Source organism: Argopecten irradians, chromosome 2, assembly GCF_041381155.1.
Source record: "Argopecten irradians isolate NY chromosome 2, Ai_NY, whole genome shotgun sequence".
Lineage (NCBI taxonomy): Eukaryota > Metazoa > Mollusca > Bivalvia > Pectinida > Pectinidae > Argopecten > Argopecten irradians.
The window spans coordinates 57,410,273-57,432,197 of record NC_091135.1 but is presented as its reverse complement, the minus strand read 5'-3'; the positions used below and the strand labels follow the sequence as shown (position 1 = coordinate 57,432,197).

Genomic DNA, 21,925 nt, shown 5'->3' with positions numbered 1-21,925 from the left:
AGGGGTTTCTAACACCCTAGAGTAAATAGCTAGGGATTTCTAACACCCTAGAGCCAAATTTGAGACAGATCCCTTCAGTGCTTTCTGAGAAATAAGGTAACAAACTTTAACTATCAAAATCAAATAGAGGCAGATGTTAGCTATAAAGTCTGATACAATATAATTTAATTTACTCTCACCTCTTCAGCTGTATCCTCAGGTAGCAGTTTTTCTATACAATCCTGAAGGAGCTGAAAAATACAAAACAACCCTGTTGCAGTCAAGTTCAATGTAATTGATGTGAAAAAATCAGGCAGGAATATGCCCAAGTCCTTTATGGCAAAGGTTATCTAAATACCAGGGATGTGATTTTTAAACCTCAAAAACAAAATATGTGAGCCAATTAGCTCTATACACTGTAGGTTCTCTCTAATAACCAATATGACAACGTTGTGACCACTGTGTCCTTGATTTTAATTTATGATCTTGTCATAATCCAACAAAATTGATATCCCCTATTGACCCCGATATACATACACTGATTGTGACAGGCATATCCATTCCATCACATGTTACATGGACATCCATGGTCATCTTGTTGACCGGCTCCAGGACAGACTGACCACAGTCCAGACAATGCAGTTCACTGTATTGGTGATTATACACATGATTTTTATTTGACTTATTAGAGAATAAACAATAATTTGAAGTAAAAAAATGTTTCTTTCCTTTTTGGGTTCCAATTTAAAATTATTAAAAGATAGCTGCAAGTTGATCATAATGTGTACAAAGCACAGATTCATATTTTCCTGTACCGTGTTTACTTGTAATGAACAGTCCTTCATTTTGAGACATTACACTATTTCTGGTCAAGATTTAGCAGATTTACATCACAACAAGCGTTTTTTACCCCCCTCCCCCCCCCCCAGATCCAAATGATGTCTTGTGGTGTCAATTGGTTTTGATATTGGCTTGAAAGTAATATTTTTAAGTCTGTCGTTTATATTTATAAACGGCCAATTTCAATCATAACAAGTGTCTGCTTTGTTTTTGCATGCATTTGATTCAACAAGATTGCCCTCACTCAGTCATGTATAAATTTTGCTACAGAAACAGAAAAGATTTTTCAAAAAAATATTTGACAAGAGTTATGTTATTACTACAGAACTGTTTCGGAGAAAGTCACCTTTGTTGGTGTACAAGTTTGTCACTTCCACAGTAGCTACACACATCCCAGGAGTACGCCGAACTCTCATCTACTCCAACTATTCTACCTACAAAACAAAACAAGATTATATCTATATAACTATATACACACATCCCAGGAGTACGCTGGCCTCTCATCTACTCCACTACCTACAAAACAGAACAGGATTATATCTATATATAACTATATACACACATCCCAGGAGTACGCCGAACTCTCATCTACTCCACTTATTGTACCTACAAAACAAAACAAGATCATATATATATAACTATATACACACATCCCAGGAGTGCACCGAACTCTCATCTACTCCACTACCTACAAAACAGAACAGGATTATATCTATATAACTATATACACACATCCCAGGAGTACGCTGACCTCTCATCTACTCCACTACCAACCAAACAGAATATCATATAATACCAACAGAACAGGATTATATCTATATAACTATATACACACATCCCAGGAGTACGCCAAACTACTCATCTACTATATAACCACTAGAGTACGCCGCCTACAAACCTACAAACAGAACAAGATCATATCTATATAATTATATATACACACATCCCAGGAGTACACCGAACTCTCATCTACTCCACTTATTGTACCTACAAAACAGAACAGGCTTATATCTATATAAACATATATGGAAAGTAATTCCAACTGTGTAGACAAAAAAAGTCATATTTTCGAGGCGATCTCCCTCAAGACAAACAAAACGAACACGATTACATAATATGCTATGATATGAACAGTAATATGGGACAATGAAACTAGACAAATATTTAGCAGCACAATGGAGCGCAATTGACCCTTTGGCATATCAGGTGTGTATATTTAAGCATTAAACTATCTTCCTTTGGCATCTATGGTCTATATAGATGCCAGAGGTTTGCATACAATCTTCATAATGCATGATAGCACCATGGACGGTGATCAGTTGACGTCACCATGTCAACATTTGTGACATTAAAATGGTCACGTTTTGGGTGTCAGTTACACCGTCATATACTTCACTTTGCCTTGGTTAATTTATAGTAGAAGTGACAAGTAAATGTAAATATAAACATATACAAACATTACAGGAGTATGCCAACTCTCATATACTCTCATGGTAACTGTTCCTTCATATCAAAATTGAATGGTATCTTCATCATTCTGTAAGGCAAGCAAGAAAAGTCCAGAGAAAAAATGACATGTTGCAAAATCTTAAAACGAATGTATGTATTACTTACAACATTACATTATACTGATTAAACTAAAATGTGTGAGAGATCACCTATCCACTTACTAAAGTTGGATGTGATCCATATTTACCCTTTAAAGCTCCTCAATTCTTTGCAGAGACAAAATAATTCCACTGGTACTGTGAAATCTTACTTCATCTGTAACTCACCTAGCACTTTACAGAGAGCCAACTCAGGAAGCTCGCACGATAAACTTGGAATAGTTATCTCCCCTTGATGAGTTCTCCTCTCTGCTTCTGTTAGTTCTGCCTTAGAAGTCAGGCACCTCTCTGGTACAGATGCACAAGGCAGTATTTGTGAGAAGACATCACAGCAAAGTTGGTCTAAGGAATCAATAGATAAAAAAACCTTTTAAACCAATTCTTACAATTTCATCTTTGTTGCTTGGATGCTCATTGGTCTGATTACAGTAAAACATGTTTATAACGAATTCGTGGTTATAATGTAGAGAATTTCATTCCCCACCAAGGTCCTTATTAAAAAATACCTTCACATTTGTTGTACGCTGACCTCTCACTTCACTACCTTCAAAACAGAACAAGATCATATCTATATAACTATATACACACATCCCAGGAGTACGCCGAACTCTCATCTACTCCACTTCCTTCAAAACAGAACAGGATTATATCTATATAACTATATACACACATCCCAGGAGTACGCCGGCCTCTCATCTACTCCACTACCTTCAAAACAGAACAAGATCATATCTATATAACTATATACACACATCCCAGGAGTACGCCGACCTCTCATCTACTCCACTACCTACAAAACACAGAACAAGATCATATCTATATAACTATATACACACATCCCAGGAGTACGCCGACCTCTCATCTACTCCACTACCTACAAAACAGAACAAGATCATATCTATATAATTATATACACACATCCCAGGAGTACACCGAACTCTCATCTACTCCACTTATTGTACCTACAAAACAGAACAGGCTTATATCTATATAAACATATATGGAAAGTAATTCCAACTGTGCAGACAAAAAAAGTCATATTTTCGAGGCGATCTCCCTCAAGACAAACAAAACGAACACGATTACATAATATGCTATGATATGAACAGTAATATGGGACAATGAAACTAGACAAATATTTAGCAGCACAATGGAGCGCAATTGACCCTTTGGCATATCAGGTGTGTATATTTAAGCATTAAACTATCTTCCTTTGGCATCTATGGTCTATATAGATGCCAGAGGTTTGCATACAATCTTCATAATGCATGATAGCACCATGGACGGTGATCAGTTGACGTCACCACATTTGTGACATTAAAATGGTCACGTTTTGGGTGTCAGTTACACCGTCATATACTTCACTTCGCCTTGGTTAATTTATAGTAGAAGTGACAAGTAAATGTAAATATAAACATATACAAACATTACAGGAGTATGCCAACTCTCATATACTCTCATGGTAACTGTTCCTTCATATCAAAATTGAATGGTATCTTCATCATTCTGTAAGGCAAGCAAGAAAAGTCCAGAGAAAAAATGACATGTTGCAAAATCTTAAAACGAATGTATGTATTACTTACAACATTACATTATACTGATTAAACTAAAATGTGTGAGAGATCACCTATCCACTTACTAAAGTTGGATGTGATCCATATTTACCCTTTAAAGCTCCTCAATTCTTTGCAGAGACAAAATAATTCCACTGGTACTGTGAAATCTTACTTCATCTGTAACTCACCTAGCACTTTACAGAGAGCCAACTCAGGAAGCTCGCACGATAAACTTGGAATAGTTATCTCCCCTTGATGAGTTCTCCTCTCTGCTTCTGTTAGTTCTGCCTTAGAAGTCAGGCACCTCTCTGGTACAGATGCACAAGGCAGTATTTGTGAGAAGACATCACAGCAAAGTTGGTCTAAGGAATCAATAGATAAAAAAACCTTTTAAACCAATTCTTACAATTTCATCTTTGTTGCTTGGATGCTCATTGGTCTGATTACAGTAAAACATGTTTATAACGAATTCGTGGTTATAATGTAGAGAATTTCATTCCCCACCAAGGTCCTTATTAAAAAATACCTTCACATTTGTGTTGTTAAAGTTTACTTCATTTCTCAGTGGTGATACCAAAGATGCATTATTTATTGATAATTACACTTCGTTTTATGTAACTATTTCTGTTATTTTCTCTGAAAGATAACTTTGAAATTGATAACTCGGTCTGAAACGTGTTAATCCCTAGAAATGTGGCCGTGCGACAATTACTGTTTGTACTATTATAGTGTTTTTTCAAAGCGTAAGGCCTCCTTAAAGAAAATTTTCTTAAATAATGAAATTTAAGATATAAACACTTAACAGAAATAGATAAAATATAGTTGCCACACATTATTTTTTTATTTAGTCACATTCAAAATGCTCTTTGTATAGCGTTATTTCTCCATCTTAATTTTTACTAAAACTGTTACTAGATTCAAGTGTTTTGTAACTTGACTGATTTATAATTATGTTTGTAGTTTTTTTACATTGAATTTTTTTTACAATCAATAAAAATAATTGATACCGGTAGTGGTCTTTTGACATATACACCCATTGGAACTATATAGGCATAGGTGAATGCCACAGAAAACTGAAATGAAATCATTGAAATATCACACAAGTCATTACATGGTGTTACCAGGTACCAAATTAGCACAGGTACCGTTGTGAAAACACTTGTACATTTTTTACAGTAAAATGTATAACTGTATTCAGTATAACTCCTTATACTAAACGCAACTACGTCCCCTTTATAAAGTAAAATCACAAAAATCTATATAAACTGATTTTTCTTAATTTTATACAATTTTTTGGCTGGGTATCAATTTGGGTACACATTATGTAACAAAGCTAGAAATTTCGAGACATATGATATAAATCGTTCTAACAATGAAAATAAGCATTGTAATAAGAAAAACAAAGCATCAAAATAAAGTTTGTATGCTCTTTTTGAAAACAAAACAGAAAAAAGTGAAGCACACCAAGCAACAACTGTCATATAAGAGAAATCTACGTGTATTGGTATCAATTTGGGTACAATGACGTTATGTATTATGTGTATAACAAACTATGCTTATAACAAACTATGCTTATAACAAATTGATTATATTGGTCCCCAGAGTTTCGTTATAACCATGTTTTACTGTATATCTATATATTTGACACGTACTATTAACAAAATAGATATCAATGACTCCTTCCCGTTCTTCATACAAAGAGAAGCCTTACAACAGCACTGAATCCTACTTTAAACTACTAGGTAAAATTTCAACCAAGACAATACAGCAAATTACTGTCCACCATGAAGTGGCCACCAGCTTGGTAGGTGGAGCCAATTAAGACAAACTTTTCCTGATGTGGCCAAAGGTGTAAATGTGAACTCATGACCAGTTCTATCAATAGGTAGTACAGAAGGTCAAAGGGCCATTTACATTCATTATATGACTGGTGTTTTTGCTGTATTTTAATTGGCCGATACATTTCAAAGAAGTATTCATCAACTGTACATGTGATATCAACCCCCAAATCGGGGGGCGAAAAGCACGCGAGGTTACTGGACTCGGTCTAGAAACCTCTTGCGAGTCCAGTAACCTGTGTCAAAAATAGATCAAGGGAAACTCCCTTTAGATGTGATGTCATAGTCACTTTTGACATTGATTTGTACCCAAATATAGGGTAATGGGAGTTTCCCTATATTCAATGACGTCAGAATAAACTATTGTGACGTTATATAAGTTTACTAGGATCAACATTGATCAAATGCAAACTTCCATTTATGGAAAACGTTCAAGAATGCAGTTTGTGCAGTGATAAAATATTCCGGTTCTACCAGTCTAAAACATTAGCACGATGCCTTTGCATATTTACCATATACTACATGTAATGGATAAACTACTTTTGTATAAGAACATTTGCAAATATCATCCTGTTTATTGTAGTAAAGTCTTTTGAAAACCCGTATTAATATCTTGTAAATGTCATATAATAAAACAGTTATTGACCGATTTTCAGCTGGATGAGGTGAGTTATCATCCCTCGAAAATGATATAACCCTCGGCCTTTTGCCCCAGGATATATCATTTACTTGGGTTGATAACTCACCGTATCCACCTGAAAACAGATTGATATTTATATAACATATATCTTTTAAATGCTTCACACTACCTTACCAAGATCATCTCATGATTTAATGTTACAATGAAGTTTGAGTGACAAGTTGTGTCAGAAATAAAACTAGAGGAAGCTCATGTGTTGAGGAAAAGATGGAAAAACAAAAGACCAAATGCATTGTAGGGATCTCTTTAATGCTTTGATACCAACCTTTATGATAAAAGACATCCTTGAAGAACATGACCTGACCAGAAACACTGTCAGAGACTCCATAGGCCACCCTGACTGAACTAGGAGACACACCATTGATAGCCTCACCAGTCCAAACATACAGGTAAGACTGAGGCCGTCTCCTGGGTGATGTCGTCACTTGACTTCCATCAGCGTCTCTATTGTCTGAAGGCTGTGAAAAAAAAATCAACTTGAGCTAAAAATTGTCATGTCGGCACTTATTTAAGATCAATATAATAAAGCTAGTTTTTTTCAATAAATAATGTGTTTTGAGACCTGAGATAAGCTTACGAGACTTACTATTATATTGAAAATAATCCAGTGATATCACCCTTTTTCTGTCAATACTTTGTTAACAATGCTAATTGTTTTAAGAAAATACGGTAGCCAAACAAAACTTGCACTATATCCTTAACCAATGAGTTGGACATGGGTAAACACATCAACTACTTATCCTCAATCCCATTTTATGGCAGAAACATAAAATTAAGCAGACTATTGAATGTAGTGCATTCATGATTTGGGATATATATCACTAACGATGGCACCATCATCATCATTTATTTATTTATATTGATATTAATATTTCAGTCAAAAGCTTTCACTTACCATATTGAGAATAGATAAAACCTTGGCAACAAAACAGAATCTTTTTCCTCCTGGCTTCTGGATAGAAAAATAGAATCATATTAATTTTACATTTCTGTTTTTGTCTATCATTTGCATGTCATGCTTCAATTCAGGATTGTATAACAGTTAAACAGTCGTCAATTGCATTTTTTACTGATCTTTTATTATTGAGCTTGAAAGGAAACAAGCCTGGTTGATTCATTATCACAAAACCTCATATTCCTTCTATATGTACTCAGAAGGATGCTACCACTAGTTACAGAGAAGTGGTTTATTTGTACTCAGAAGGATGCTACCACTAGTTACAGAGAAGTGGTTTATTTGTACTCAGAAGGATGCTACCACTAGTTACAGAGAAGTGGTTTATTTGTACTCAGAAGGATGCTACCACTAGTTACAGAGAAGTGGTTTATTTGTACTCAGAAGGATGTTGCTACCACTAGTTACAGAGAAGTGGTTTATTTGTACTCAGAAGGATGCTACCACTAGTTACAGAGAAGTGGTTTATTTGTACTCAGAAGGATGCTACCACTAGTTACAGAGAAGTGGTTTATTTGTACTCAGACGGATGCTACCACTAGTTACAGAGAAGTGGTTTATTTGTACTCAGAAGGATGCTACCACTAGTTACAGAGAAGTGGTTTATTTGTACTCAGAAGGATGCTACCACTAGTTACAGAGAAAGTGGTTTATTTGTACTCAGAAGGATGCTACCACTAGTTACAGAGAAGTGGTTTATTTGTACTCAGAAGGATGCTACCACTAGTTACAGAGAAGTGGTTTATTTGTACTCAGAAGGATGCTACCACTAGTTACAGAGAAGTGGTTTTTTTGTACTCAGAAGGATGCTACCACTAGTTACAGAGAAGTGGTTTATTTGTACTCAGAAGGATGCTACCACTAGTTACAGAGAAGTGGTTTATTTGTACTCAGAAGGATGCTACCACTAGTTACAGAGAAGTGGTTTATTTGTACTCAGAAGGATGCTACCACTAGTTACAGAGAAGTGGTTTATTTGTACTCAGAAGGATGCTACCACTTGTTACAGAGGAAGTGGTTTATTTGTACTCAGAAGGATGCTACCACTAGTTACAGAGAAGTGGTTTATTTGTACTCAGACGGATGCTACCACTAGTTACAGAGAAGTGGTTTATTTGTACTCAGAAGGATCTACCACTAGTTACAGAGAAGTGGTTTATTTGTACTCAGAAGGATGCTACCACTAGTTACAGAGAAGTGGTTTATTTGTACTCAGAAGGATGCTACCACTAGTTACAGAGAAGTGGTTTATTTGTACTCAGAAGGATGCTACCACTAGTTACAGAGAAGTGGTTTATTTGTACTCAGAAGGATGCTACCACTAGTTACAGAGAAGTGGTTTATTTGTACTCAGAAGGATGCTACCACTAGTTACAGAGAAGTGGTTTATTTGTACTCAGAAGGATGCTACCACTAGTTACAGAGAAGTGGTTTATTTGTACTCAGAAGGATGCTACCACTAGTTACAGAGAAGTGGTTTATTTGTACTCAGAAGGATGCTACCACTAGTTACAGAGAAGTGGTTTATTTGTACTCAGAAGGATGCTACCACTAGTTACAGAGAAGTGGTTTATTTGTACTCAGAAGGATGCTACCACTAGTTACAGAGAAGTGGTTTATTTGTACTCAGAAGGATGCTACCACTAGTTACAGAGAAGTGGTTTATTTGTACTCAGAAGGATGCTACCACTAGTTACAGAGAAGTGGTTTATTTGTACTCAGAAGGATGCTACCACTAGTTACAGAGAAGTGGTTTATTTGTACTCAGAAGGATGCTACCACTAGTTACAGAGAAGTGGTTTATTTGTACTCAGAAGGATGCTACCACTAGTTACAGAGAAGTGGTTTATTTGTACTCAGAAGGATGCTACCACTAGTTACAGAGAAGTGGTTTATTTGTACTCAGAAGGATGCTACCACTAGTTACAGAGAAGTGGTTTATTTGTACTCAGAAGGATGCTACCACTAGTTACAGAGAAGTGGTTTATTTGTACTCAGAAGGATGCTACCACTAGTTACAGAGAAGTGGTTTATTTGTACTCAGAAGGATGCTACCACTAGTTACAGAGAAGTGGTTTATTTGTACTCAGAAGGATGCTACCACTAGTTACAGAGAAGTGGTTTATTTGTACTCAGAAGGATGCTACCACTAGTTACAGAGAAGTGGTTTATTTGTACTCAGAAGGATGCTACCACTAGTTACAGAGAAGTGGTTTATTTGTACTCAGAAGGATGCTACCACTAGTTACAGAGAAGTGGTTTATTTGTACTCAGAAGGATGCTACCACTAGTTACAGAGAAGTGGTTTATTTGTACTCAGAAGGATGCTACCACTAGTTACAGAGAAGTGGTTTATTTGTACTCAGAAGGATGCTACCACTAAGTTACAGAGAAGTGGTTTATTTGTACTCAGAAGGATGCTACCACTAGTTACAGAGAAGTGGTTTATTTGTACTCAGAAGGATGCTACCACTAGTTACAGAGAAGTGGTTTATTTGTACTCAGAAGGATGCTACCACTAGTTACAGAGAAGTGGTTTATTTGTACTCAGAAGGATGCTACCACTAGTTACAGAGAAGTGGTTTATTTGTACTCAGAAGGATGCTACCACTAGTTACAGAGAAGTGGTTTATTTGTACTCAGAAGGATGCTACCACTAGTTACAGAGAAATGGTTTATTTGTACTCAGAAGGATGCTACCACTAGTTACAGAGAAGTGGTTTATTTGTACTCAGAAGGATGCTACCACTAGTTACAGAGAAGTGGTTTATTTGTACTCAGAAGGATGCTACCACTAGTTACAGAGAAGTGGTTTATTTGTACTCAGAAGGATGCTACCACTAGTTACAGAGAAGTGGTTTATTTGTACTCAGAAGGATGCTACCATTTGTTACAGGGAAGTGGTTTATTTGTACTCAGAAGGATGCTACCACTAGTTACAGAGAAGTGGTTTATTTGTACTCAGAAGGATGCTACCACTAGTTACAGAGAAGTGGTTTATTTGTACTCAGAAGGATGCTACCATTTGTTACAGGGAAGTGGTTTATTTGTACTCAGAAGGATGCTACCACTAGTTACAGAGAAGTGGTTTATTTGTACTCAGAAGGATGCTACCACTAGTTACAGAGAAGTGGTTTATTTGTACTCAGAAGGATGCTACCACTAGTTACAGAGAAGTGGTTTATTTGTACTCAGAAGGATGCTACCACTAGTTACAGAGAAGTGGTTTATTTGTACTCAGAAGGATACTACCACTAGTTACAGAGAAGTGGTTTATTTGTACTCAGAAGGATACTACCACTAGTTACAGAGAAGTGGTTTATTTGAATATAACTAAACTGACCAAACAATTCAACTTTTAATCACCTCGGTTGTTTGGAACATTTGAACTTAAGTTTTATGCAATCCTTATTGATATCAATTTATAACAATTGTATTGCTATAAGTTATACATGCTAACAGATGAGTCCTACTGAATGTAGGAGGTACCAAATTACACTGGGAAAACAACTCCTCCCATACCTCACGGGACACATAACAAAGACATGTCCAATTAACAATAAGTTCACAGTACAGTATAACTTGTCACAGACCTTGTCAGAAACAGAATGGAGGCAGGGTATCATTATCTGTTCTACGTGAAAACTATTCACAAATACATGTGCAAGTGAAAAGTTCACTAGCTGTCTTGCCCAACAATGTACAAAAATAGGTCAATCTCCCATAGATGTACCAGAATAGGTAAATCTCCCATAGATGTACCAGAATAGGTAAATCTCCCATAGATGTACCAGAATAGGTAAATCTCCCGTAGATGTACCAGAATAGGTAAATCTCACGTACATGTACCAGAATAGGTAAATATCTGTAGGCGCCTCATGGTAGTAGTTGAATCAAAGGCGTGGATAGATAGTTTTTGTTTTGATTGCTACGTGTTGTGAAAACATTGTTGCCGGTTTGTCCAAGTTAATTTTGCAAAGAAAAGTAGAGAAATTTTACCAAGATAAGTTTGTCTTTAGAGTAGACATGTTCTAGATTATACAGGTTTTTGGTACTTTAATTTATTAATAGATATGCTGTGACCAGAAAAATTAATCGGTATGGATAAGTTTCCGGTTTGCAGAGGGTCTAGTTTACACAATTTTCCCTGTATTACTTACCTTACAACTGTTTGACAAGTTCGTGAGTGTAACAGGGCGATACCGAGACAACAAGCCAGAGGATTCCCTGGGAATTAATTCAACAACAACAGAGTTGTTTCCCTTCATTATATAGCAAAACCCAGGTGGCTCCACTGTCCATGTTGAACTGGTTCCTGGAAGTGCTTGATGATCACTGTCATTTCCTTTGGATGTTTGAATGCCTCCTTCACTTAGAATTCTAGCTGGTTTTGAAATTGTGTGGACGCTGTCTTCACAGTAAATGTTCGGTTCTGATAAGTTTTGTTCACTCTCTTGACTTTGTGAATTTGGCACAACACCAGACCAAACTGAATCAATTAAACTGAACAGGCCAAAGTCCCTGTAAAGAAACACAAGAATAAGAAGTCTAAAAGTCAAATCAAAGAACTTAATCTCAGTCATTTACTCCAGTTGTGTTAACCTATCAAATGCATTAATCTGTCTTTATCAAATGTGTTGTATTCACTAATCACTTTCAAGCAATCTTAGCTGAGCAATTAAGGTGCCCAAATGGCCTGTATTGCCCACATGTGTTTGATGACTACACATCTGTTGGCAGTTTAATGAGAAATCATTAAATCATTTCAAAGATTGGAAGATTTAAAATAATTCTTGTACTTTTTTTTTTATCTTTAATGTCTATGCTACCCACTTCATTATTGTATAACACCTGTTTAGACCTGGAGTGTCACGGTTAACCGAAAATACGGTTAACCGAAAAATTCAACCGTACGGTTCGGTTCGGTACGATAATTCTAAGTTTCGGTTCGGTTCATTAAAAAAATAACTGTCCTATAATACCTGTAATTTACGTGTATAAACTGTATTGCAGATTATTTCATTGAAAATACGGCGAAGTTGTTTGTCAGAATCCCGAGAAATACACCTGTTGACCGACATATATGTGTAACACGTGTGCAAGTTCAGTCATTCAGAAGATCGTTTTTTGCTGTCTGCGGACAATGATTTTTCACATACATAATATCTAAATGATATATTTCACTAAATGTTTGATATTTTATAATTGATAATTTTTTATTATGTATTTTTCCGATAACATTAATCCCGCAGAATATCGGCAGCTAAATCAAGCCGCCATATTGTGTTGCCGATTGTAAACAATCGCGTTTCCGTCGCGGCCAATATTCCGTGAATTAAACCATTTTACGATTGAACATGCACCTGGTACATAATAATGTTTTATCTCTATTATAATTCAAATGCATAATACTTTTTAAAAAACACTTTTTCTGGGATAATACCGATGTATTGATTTGCGGTAAAACGATTTTTCACATGTCAATCATCACATAATAATGCGTCATGAAGGATACGAGAAAAGTTTTAGTGGCGAAATAATGTATCATAAAGGATACGAGGACATATATCTCTCTGTGACTGATTAATGTGTCAATAGTACTGAAAGAGTTAAAAAGATAAGAAAATGTTCAATTATGTTTTTTAAAGATGTGCCACTGCTGAGAGATCATAAATGATACTCAATATTTGAACAAAAATTGGTATTATAATCGTGTCATATGTCTAATTAAGACACAAAATGATATAGAATAATTAATGAATTTCTTTGCTGCATGCACTTTTAGAACTTCAATGTATATAGGATATAGTGCTGTGGATTATTTTTCAGGGCGCAATAAATTATGTTTTTAATTAGAAGTGAAATCTTGATAAAGAAAAAAAAACCATTTGTTTAAGTGATATACCATCTTTAAATCTAAAGCAGAACTTGCTTTTGATAGAAAATAGACTTAAAAAGTGTAATTGAGATTTGCCTGAACCGAACCGAAAAAAACCGAAAACCGATCAAAAAAAGTTGAAACCGAACCGAGCTGAAAAAACATGAACCGTGACATCCCTAGTTTAGACCTGTTTGACCTATACTTCTCCTATGACCTACATTTCCCCTATGACCTATCATTTCTGTACAAACTATATTTTTCCTGTATAACCTATCTTTCCCTCGAAGATCTACCTTGTGACCTACATTTCCCCTGTGTGACCTATATTTCCTATGTGTGACCTACATTTCCGTTGTGATCTATCTTTCCTCCCCTCTATCACCTACTGTTCCCCTGCAGGACCTACATTTTCCTAGGTGACCTATCTTTCTCCTCTATGACCTATTTTTCGCCTGTGTGACATACTTTCCCCCTATGACCTACTTTTCCCTGTGTGACATACTTTCCCCCTATGACTTACTTTTCCCTGTGTGACATACTTTCCCCTCTATGGCCTACCTTTCCCTGTGTGACATACTTTCCCCTCTATGACTTACCTTTCCCCTCTGTGACCTACTTTCCCCTCTAAGACCTACTTTTCTCTGTGTGAAATACTTTCCCCTCTATGATCTACTTTCCCCTCTGTGACTTACCTTTCCCTGTTTGTCCTACTGTGGAGGGTGAGTCCTGTGAAGCAGAAGACTTTACCCTGTCCCTGTGTGACCTACTTTCCCCTCTATGTCCTACTTTTCTCTGTGTGACCTACTTTCCCCTCTGTGACTTACTTTTCCCTGTGTGACATACTTTCCCCTCTATGACTTACCTTTTCCTGTGTGACCTACTTTCCCCTCTGTGACCTACCTTTCCCTGTTGGTCCTACTGTAGAGGGTGAGTCCTGTGAAGGAGAACACCTTACCCTCTCCCTGTGTGACTTACTTTTCCCTCTGTGACCTACTTTTCCCTCTGTGACCTAACTTTCCCTGTGTGACCTACTTTCCCGTCTGTGACTTACCTTTCCCTGTAGGTCCTACTGTAGAGGGTGAGTCCTGTGAAGGAGAACACCTTACCCTCTCCCTGTGTGACCTACTTTTCCCTCTGTGACCTACTTTCCCCTCTGTGACCTACCTTTCCCTGTGTGACTTACTTTTCCCTCTGTGACCTACTTTTCCCTCTGTGACCTAACTTTCCCTGTGTGACCTACTTTCCCGTCTGTGACTTACCTTTCCCTGTAGGTCCTACTGTAGAGGGTGAGTCCTGTGAAGGAGAACACCTTACCCTCTCCCTGTGTGACCTACTTTTCCCTCTGTGACCTACTTTCCCCTCTGTGACCTACCTTTCCCTGTATGACCTACTTTCCCCTCTGTGACCTACCTTTCCCTGTGTGACCTACTTTCCCCTCTGTGACCTACCTTTCCCTGTGTGACCAACTTTCCCCCTATGACCTACTTTTCCCTGTGTGACCTACTTTCCCCTCTGTGACCTACTTTTCCCTGTGTGACCTACTTTCCCCTCTGTGACCTACCTTTCCCTGTGTGACCTACTTTCCCCTCTGTGACTTACCTTTCCCTGTTGGTCCTACTGTGGAGGGTGAGTCCTGTGAAGGAGAAGACTTTACCCTCTCCCTGTAACACTACGTCGCACACTGGGAGTCTGTCTTTTGGCAGGATCACTTCACACATAGTACCGTGGCCATCCTCAACAAGCACACACCATCTATCAAATCAAAATAGCTGGATGATGTTTCAAAATTAATAAATTACAAAAAGTAGTCAGCTTTTTGCAAGGAAATGCAGCAATTGGAAACATGAAACATGTAGTGCTTGAATATGAAATTGCTATCATTTGCACTGGAATCTAAGTTCATATTGCAAGATATAAATTGGTGCAAATGAATCAAACTTTAACAGATGCTGTGATAAGTAAAATACTGATCAGATTACCTTGACCTCTGTTCCATCTGTTTCTGTACTACTCTATGTACCAGTCCCACAAAGCTGTGGCCTTGACCCCCCTGCCTGGAGCCCAGTTTGTGTATACTCTCTCCAGGATTGTTTGTGAGGGAGTACCAGTTGTGGAAGACTTTACTGCCTCAGTAGACGTTACCACTGTCAGTGTTGAGCTGTCGCTGGCTCTTTCTTTATCACTACATATAGTGTCCTAGAAAATAAAATTATCATGTCATTATATTTTATAACATTATACAGGTACCTCACAACAGTTATGTGTGCATGCTGTGAAATCAATAGAGAAATTCCTTTTTTTTCTCCTGTAGGAAGACCTTGTAATCATAATACCAATGAGAAGGTTGGACCTTGTATTACTTGATGTCCTAAGTTGAGGCAATTTAGGAATTGCTGTTTTTTATGGTTTTATCTCACTAAAGCATACTGCAAAGGAAAATAAAGAGTACATATCCCCTGGCTAAGTGGCTCTAAGTGGCTTTATACTAATTGGAAAAGCTTAGAAAGAGACTGCATGGTCAGTAGCAACAAATTTTTAAACAAAATATCTCCTGTAGATAGGATGTGATTTACTTCCTTGGTTGCCATCAGCAACGAGAAAATAACTCGGAATGTTCAAGTGTGATAAACCTGACAAATGAAAAACAAATCTGTCACAAGTACATCTTACAGCAGTGTAGCTCAAGGCAAGCAACAAAATAAGACATAAGACTATTACGGTGGTAACCGCCAGGGCCGGGAAACAGGGCAGGAGATGAGCAGGGCAGGACTGGTAGGACTTCACTAGGTCTGGAACATTTCAAATTTGAAAAAATTAAATTAATTTAGAGATCACATCCAATAACTAAAGATTAAATATCTTCTTATGTTCTAGGTGAATAAATTCAATACCACTAAGTTATCACAATACTATATGATGTTATAGCTACCATAGCTTTACATGTATGTTGTGTTCATTGATGTGTGAATATTTTGACAAAACAATATTTAAAAGAAACAGAAAGCACAAAGAAAATAGAAGTTGCAAAACTGAGAAAAAAAATGTTGAATGCTAAACTGACCTTACAAAAATATTAATTTTGTAAAAACTTAGAAACCTTAAGATATCAAACCTCTATATAAGTAACCTTACCTGCTGTACAAGGGCAGTTCCACTGCCCCTTGACCTTGATAAAATCATGTGACTGTTTATTGACCTTGACCTTGGACTGTGTGCTGACCTTGGGAGACTCCAAACTATGAAGGTCAGCTTTTTGGGTTACTTTGCAGTAGTTTGTACACAACAACACTTTCTGATGAGTCTGTTTCAGGTCCATCTGCTGCCTATCAAAACAAAAGGCCACAAAAGCCTGCAGCACCCATTTTTCTTTTTCTTCTGTTGATCTCCATGTATTGTTGGCAAATATCTTGCACAATGACATTTTAGATCAAGATATTAAAAGTTATATTAGACATTTGTTAATTACAACCAAATCTTATCCACATTTTGAGAATTACAAAATTACAATGCATAGGTTTTACTTTTCCAAAGACAAATAAAACATAATAATGAGATTTGCAGTATTATTAATTATATTAAAGATGCTCCACCGCTGACAAATGGTATTTTTTCATTATCATAAACAGGAGCAGACGATTTAGTATTTTTCTTCAGTTACAAGAGTTACTTACTTTACACCATTACAATCATTGAAAAGTTTGAGCTTCTAATTTTACTTCAAGTTAAAAAATATGAAAAATAATTAATTGCATCCCGAAAAAATTATGTGTCACTATATCCTAAATGGAATGAACTACTGATTGCGCATGCACCAAAGGCGAAATAAATTGTTTTATATTACTTTTTGTGTTAATTAAACATATATATACACGATTAAACACCAATTATTGTTCAAATGATAATAATCATTTAAGTTCTGTCAGCGGTGGAGCAGCATAAGATGCTCCACCGCTGACAAATGATATTTTTTCACTATCATAAACAGGAGCAGACGATTAAGTATTTTTCTTCAGTTACAAAAGTTACTTACTTTATACCATTACCACAGTTAAAAAGTTTGAGCTTCTAATTTTAATTCAAGTTAAAAATATGAAAAATAATTAATTGCATCCCGAAAAAATTCCGTAGCACTATATCCTATATGGAATGAACTACTGATTGCGCATGCACCAAAGGCGAAATAAAATATTTTATATTATTTTTTGTTTTAATTAGGCATATATATACACGATTAAACACCATTTTTGTTCAAATGAAGAATATCATTTATGCTCTGTCGGCGGTGGAGCATCTTTAATGTCTGTAGTGCAGTAAATGGTACACACATTAAAGCTGTGAAACCAAGCTCTAGCTTATTGTTGGTGACTGAAAATAGAATACTTCCACATTTTCATATGAGCATAGAACTCTAGAAGCAAAAATTTTTGTCACGTTGTGTGTAGTCTGTATAATCAAGTTTAATCTTATATTTTAATGTTTATCATATTTGTCATTGACTTTTAATAATTTCTGCAACTTTTAAAACTTATCAAAACAACAGGTCAAACTTCACAACCACTTATTGTACACAAACTTGAAAGGACGAATCTGTCATAAAAAAGACGCCCATGGGCCTTTCAGCCTAAGAGAACAGTGAAATTTGCACATACATCCAAAACAAACCAATTATAATGGAAATAAGTTTAGCTGGTTTTACTTTGATATGCCAGAAAAGTCCATTATGGTGAAATGTATGTGAAATGTTCAAACCCGCTCGCTGTCCTCCATTACACAATGCAGTCGGACGTCTTGCATGCCGAACCCTGGCCCTTGCTCATTTAGAACTACTTAAAACGCTCTTACAATAGTGTTTTTTTTTTTTACATTATTAGGTAAATTGCGTTGCCTAAAAATCATTTCACAAACTCCTCAGTGGTTCTGTATTTCATTTGTTTAACATAGGTGACATTGGCTCGGGTATTGGTACCAAGTATATATTATACCTTCTTGATCACAGGGACCTGGCACGATATTTTTAAACTAACAGTATACATATATATATACCATAGTATCAAGGGTATGAACTCGGCGGTCGAGAAAAACAGACCTATTTTTTTAAACCGTGATTATTTTAATAAATGGGTTCTGTACAGCATTGACGGATATCTTACCTTAAAGAGAAATAATTTATCTTTCCATTGAGTGCTTGATGAACAAAATTGGCCAAGTATTGACGAAGTTATGGCTTGATGAATCGGGAAATTTACGAAAAATATGCTAGGTAGACATTTCCCTGTACGGTCGAAATGTTGTCTCGGCTCTAATGGGTACCTCAAAAAAAAAACCAAAATCACAAAATCTACGCTTGTGGTGGTAAACAGTACTCATAACTGTGTTCATCCACAATCCCCTTTGGAGGTTTCATGACCCGTACTTTGTAGAAACTCCATTTAAACATTGTATAGCTCACTTACTTTAACCGTCACCGCCATGTTCATTGTTCTCTCGGAACGCTTCTCGGAAAGATAAATTATTTCTCTTTTAGGTAAGATATCCGTTAATGTTGTATAGAACCCATTTATTAAAATAATCACGGTTTTAAAAAAATAGGTCCGTTTTTCTCGACCGCCGAGTTCATAATGATACTATAATATTTATATATGTATACTATTGGTTAAAAATTTTCGTGCCAGGTCCCTGTGTTCTTAATCGTATTGCTATACCATTTGGAATTTCAACGGTATCAATTAAAATACTTAACAATGACGTGCAATTTGTCAATATTTTATGTTCAATGTTTCATAAGGAAAGTAGAACATTACATTTATGCCTTAGTGGTTATGTAACAGAATAAGCCTGACTGAATTGTTCCTTTAACAGTCACCTGATATTTGATACAAATTAAGTTATGTTATTTACTAACCAACTGATGTCTTTTGTTCCTTTTGACAAAATAATTCACCAAATAGGAAACATTTTTTGTGAACATCAAACTATTTACATAACATATTGTAATCAAGAACATAAAAATAAAATTCATTCATTTATCATGGATGGTTTTTTTTTAAAACTTTTTACCATTATTGTAAATATGTATGTATTACAATACATTTGTACATCACTACAAGCTGTAAGACATTCCATGGATGTTGGACTGATGAGAAACTGATGAGAAACTGGATGTAATTTTAACTTCCAGTAATGATTATTATTGCAAAGGGCAATAACTCCTTCACTTAAAATCAAATCAAACCAATTTTCAAACTGGCCCAAGATCTTTTGTATTCTAGTCTGCATACAAAATGTCATTAAGTTCAGTGAATATTTACTAAAGTTATCATATTCACAAGTTCAAATAATAATTACTATTTCAAGGGAAAATAACTCTATCAGTTATGATGGAATAAGAACATTTATCCCATAACTATGCATGTTTCACAATGGAAAACTGATGTGATAAATTGCATAGCAGTTGGTTATCGTTTATGTTTACACACTCCAGTGTGTAAACACCTACGGCGCCTCTGATTGGTCAATTCCAAAATCTGTTGATTCCGATTGGCTCTCTCAACTTCGGGCTACTTTTCATAGCGCATTTTCTTTTAAATAGCATTGTATTTACTACAGTGGAATCTCCGAAAACCGAACCTTCTCAAAACCGATCACCTCTAGAAACCGAACATGGATGTCATGTACGGAATGAATTCCTCTTTATTAATAGTATATAAAAACTTCCCAAAACTGATCCCTCCCAATTCCGAATACAGGACCGATTTTGAGATCGGAATAGTCAAATGTAACTAAAATACACTTCTGAAAACCGGCCTTACCTGAGCGACACCGATAGATTGAATTGAGGTCTGATCAACCGACCGTGAAATACACACGTACCTGTACCATAGTTGTTGCATGACATGTCCTGGGGCATGTATACAGATGTGAAGGCTATAGGTACACGGTAATTATACCCGAGATCGTGGTGTGATTATTTAATCATGTCTATTGTTAAGATATCTAACGAAGGTCTACCATGTGCACGCGGTTTGTTTACTGTAGGAAAACAAGCAGAGCTAGATTTAAAGAGAAAGTTTCGTATTCAAATCACACTTTTTTTTATTTACATATGTAGTTGTCGGATAACATAAATTATCTGTATGAAGAAGCCGAAGCAATGTATTGTTTTAGAAAATGACTATGTCATATAATGGCCGGCATCGACTGATCATCGTGTAATTAGACCATATAATTTGATTCTTGACGTAACCGGAAGCGATCGGTCGTACATGTATGTAGGTTGCAGACGAGAACATCCCCAAGAACATTCACGCAACTACTAACTAACTAAAATACGTTTATAAGCAGTAACAAAGTCAAGTTTGCTGTAATCCATTCCTTTTAAACGTATGATTCTCTCTTTTGTGATAACATTCCCATTAACAATCAATATCGGTTGGTTTTAACGAACACTCATACTTGTTTCTTCTAATGTTAGTCTACTTACAATGTTTCGTTAATTTTGGTGAATATTTACGTAAGTTATCATGTTCACAACAAAGATCTAATAAAAACCATTAGTGCAAAGGGCTATAACTCCATAAATTACAATCGAATCAAGCTGATTTTTTTAACTCAGCCGACATCTTTCCAATGTGAGTCCACATACAAAGTTTCATTAAGCTCAGTTTATATTTACTCAAGTTATCGTGTTTACAAAGTAAGGTTAAGGGACAACGCACGACGACGGATAAAAGACTATTGCAATTGGTCACCATGACCTATGGTCAGGTGACCTAATAAAATACTTTTCATTTACACCAGTCACTCTTCAAGCAGGCTGATGCAAACAAAATTTACTACAGTGTAGATTATTTTATGAAAACTGGATAATGATCAAGGATAATTTACCATGGTGGATGGATGAGGACAATACTGCCCTCCTGTAGGCTGTGTTGTTGGACTACAGCGGTAGAAAATAGCACTAAAATCTGACCAGTCTCCATTGGTCCCGCCAAAACGTCACAGCGGGCTAGGTGGACAGAGTAGAGCAACTCAAAGCTTACAACTTCAACGGTGACTATCTTCGATGTGGATGTAGCTTCTGGTGAAAATAGAACAGAAAATTTAGAAAACATCCTAATAATTTTTAAGTATCTTAGCATTCATTGTATCATAGAGTTTGGCATATGGTTTTAAAAGCAGGGGAGATAATAAGTTTACTCAAGAACATGGAAATACGAATTGAGTTATTGAGCTGTACGACCTGGGATTAATAGTTTCAATTGGTTTCTTTATCTCAAAAGAAACAGACTTTAACACTGGAGTTAAAGAAAGTAATAGCCTCTCATAAACAAAAACCAATCCCAATTGATGACTTACTTTGGACACCAGTCTCTCCAGAGTTCTGTTGATGGGACCATATTCTCAAAGATGATCGGTCTCTCTTTTGGACTCTGTTAAGTTGATCAGCAAAGCCTCCTCTGTCAAATACACAAACACAAATCAATTATGCAATATGAGACAAAAATAAGTTTTTTGAAAATTAATTCATCTTACCTTTAAGCTGGTTACAGCTGATTTAAAAAAATAGTTT

At 36.2% G+C, this 21,925-nt stretch overlaps 1 protein-coding gene across 1 annotated transcript in view; it reads right to left on the bottom strand.

The window, feature by feature from the left end:
• LOC138316043 (DNA repair-scaffolding protein-like) overlaps positions 1-21,925 on the bottom strand; it is a 34,627-nt gene that overhangs the window by 2,088 nt on the left and 10,614 nt on the right. Inside the window, 14 exon segments of the mRNA XM_069257516.1 lie at positions 180-230; positions 517-625; positions 1,166-1,253; positions 4,171-4,344; positions 6,786-6,978; positions 7,416-7,472; positions 11,636-11,996; positions 14,956-15,108; positions 15,336-15,436; positions 15,439-15,552; positions 16,075-16,145; positions 16,489-16,679; positions 21,241-21,433; positions 21,712-21,812. Coding sequence (XP_069113617.1) covers positions 180-230; positions 517-625; positions 1,166-1,253; positions 4,171-4,344; positions 6,786-6,978; positions 7,416-7,472; positions 11,636-11,996; positions 14,956-15,108; positions 15,336-15,436; positions 15,439-15,552; positions 16,075-16,145; positions 16,489-16,679; positions 21,241-21,433; positions 21,712-21,812 — 1,957 coding nt within the window.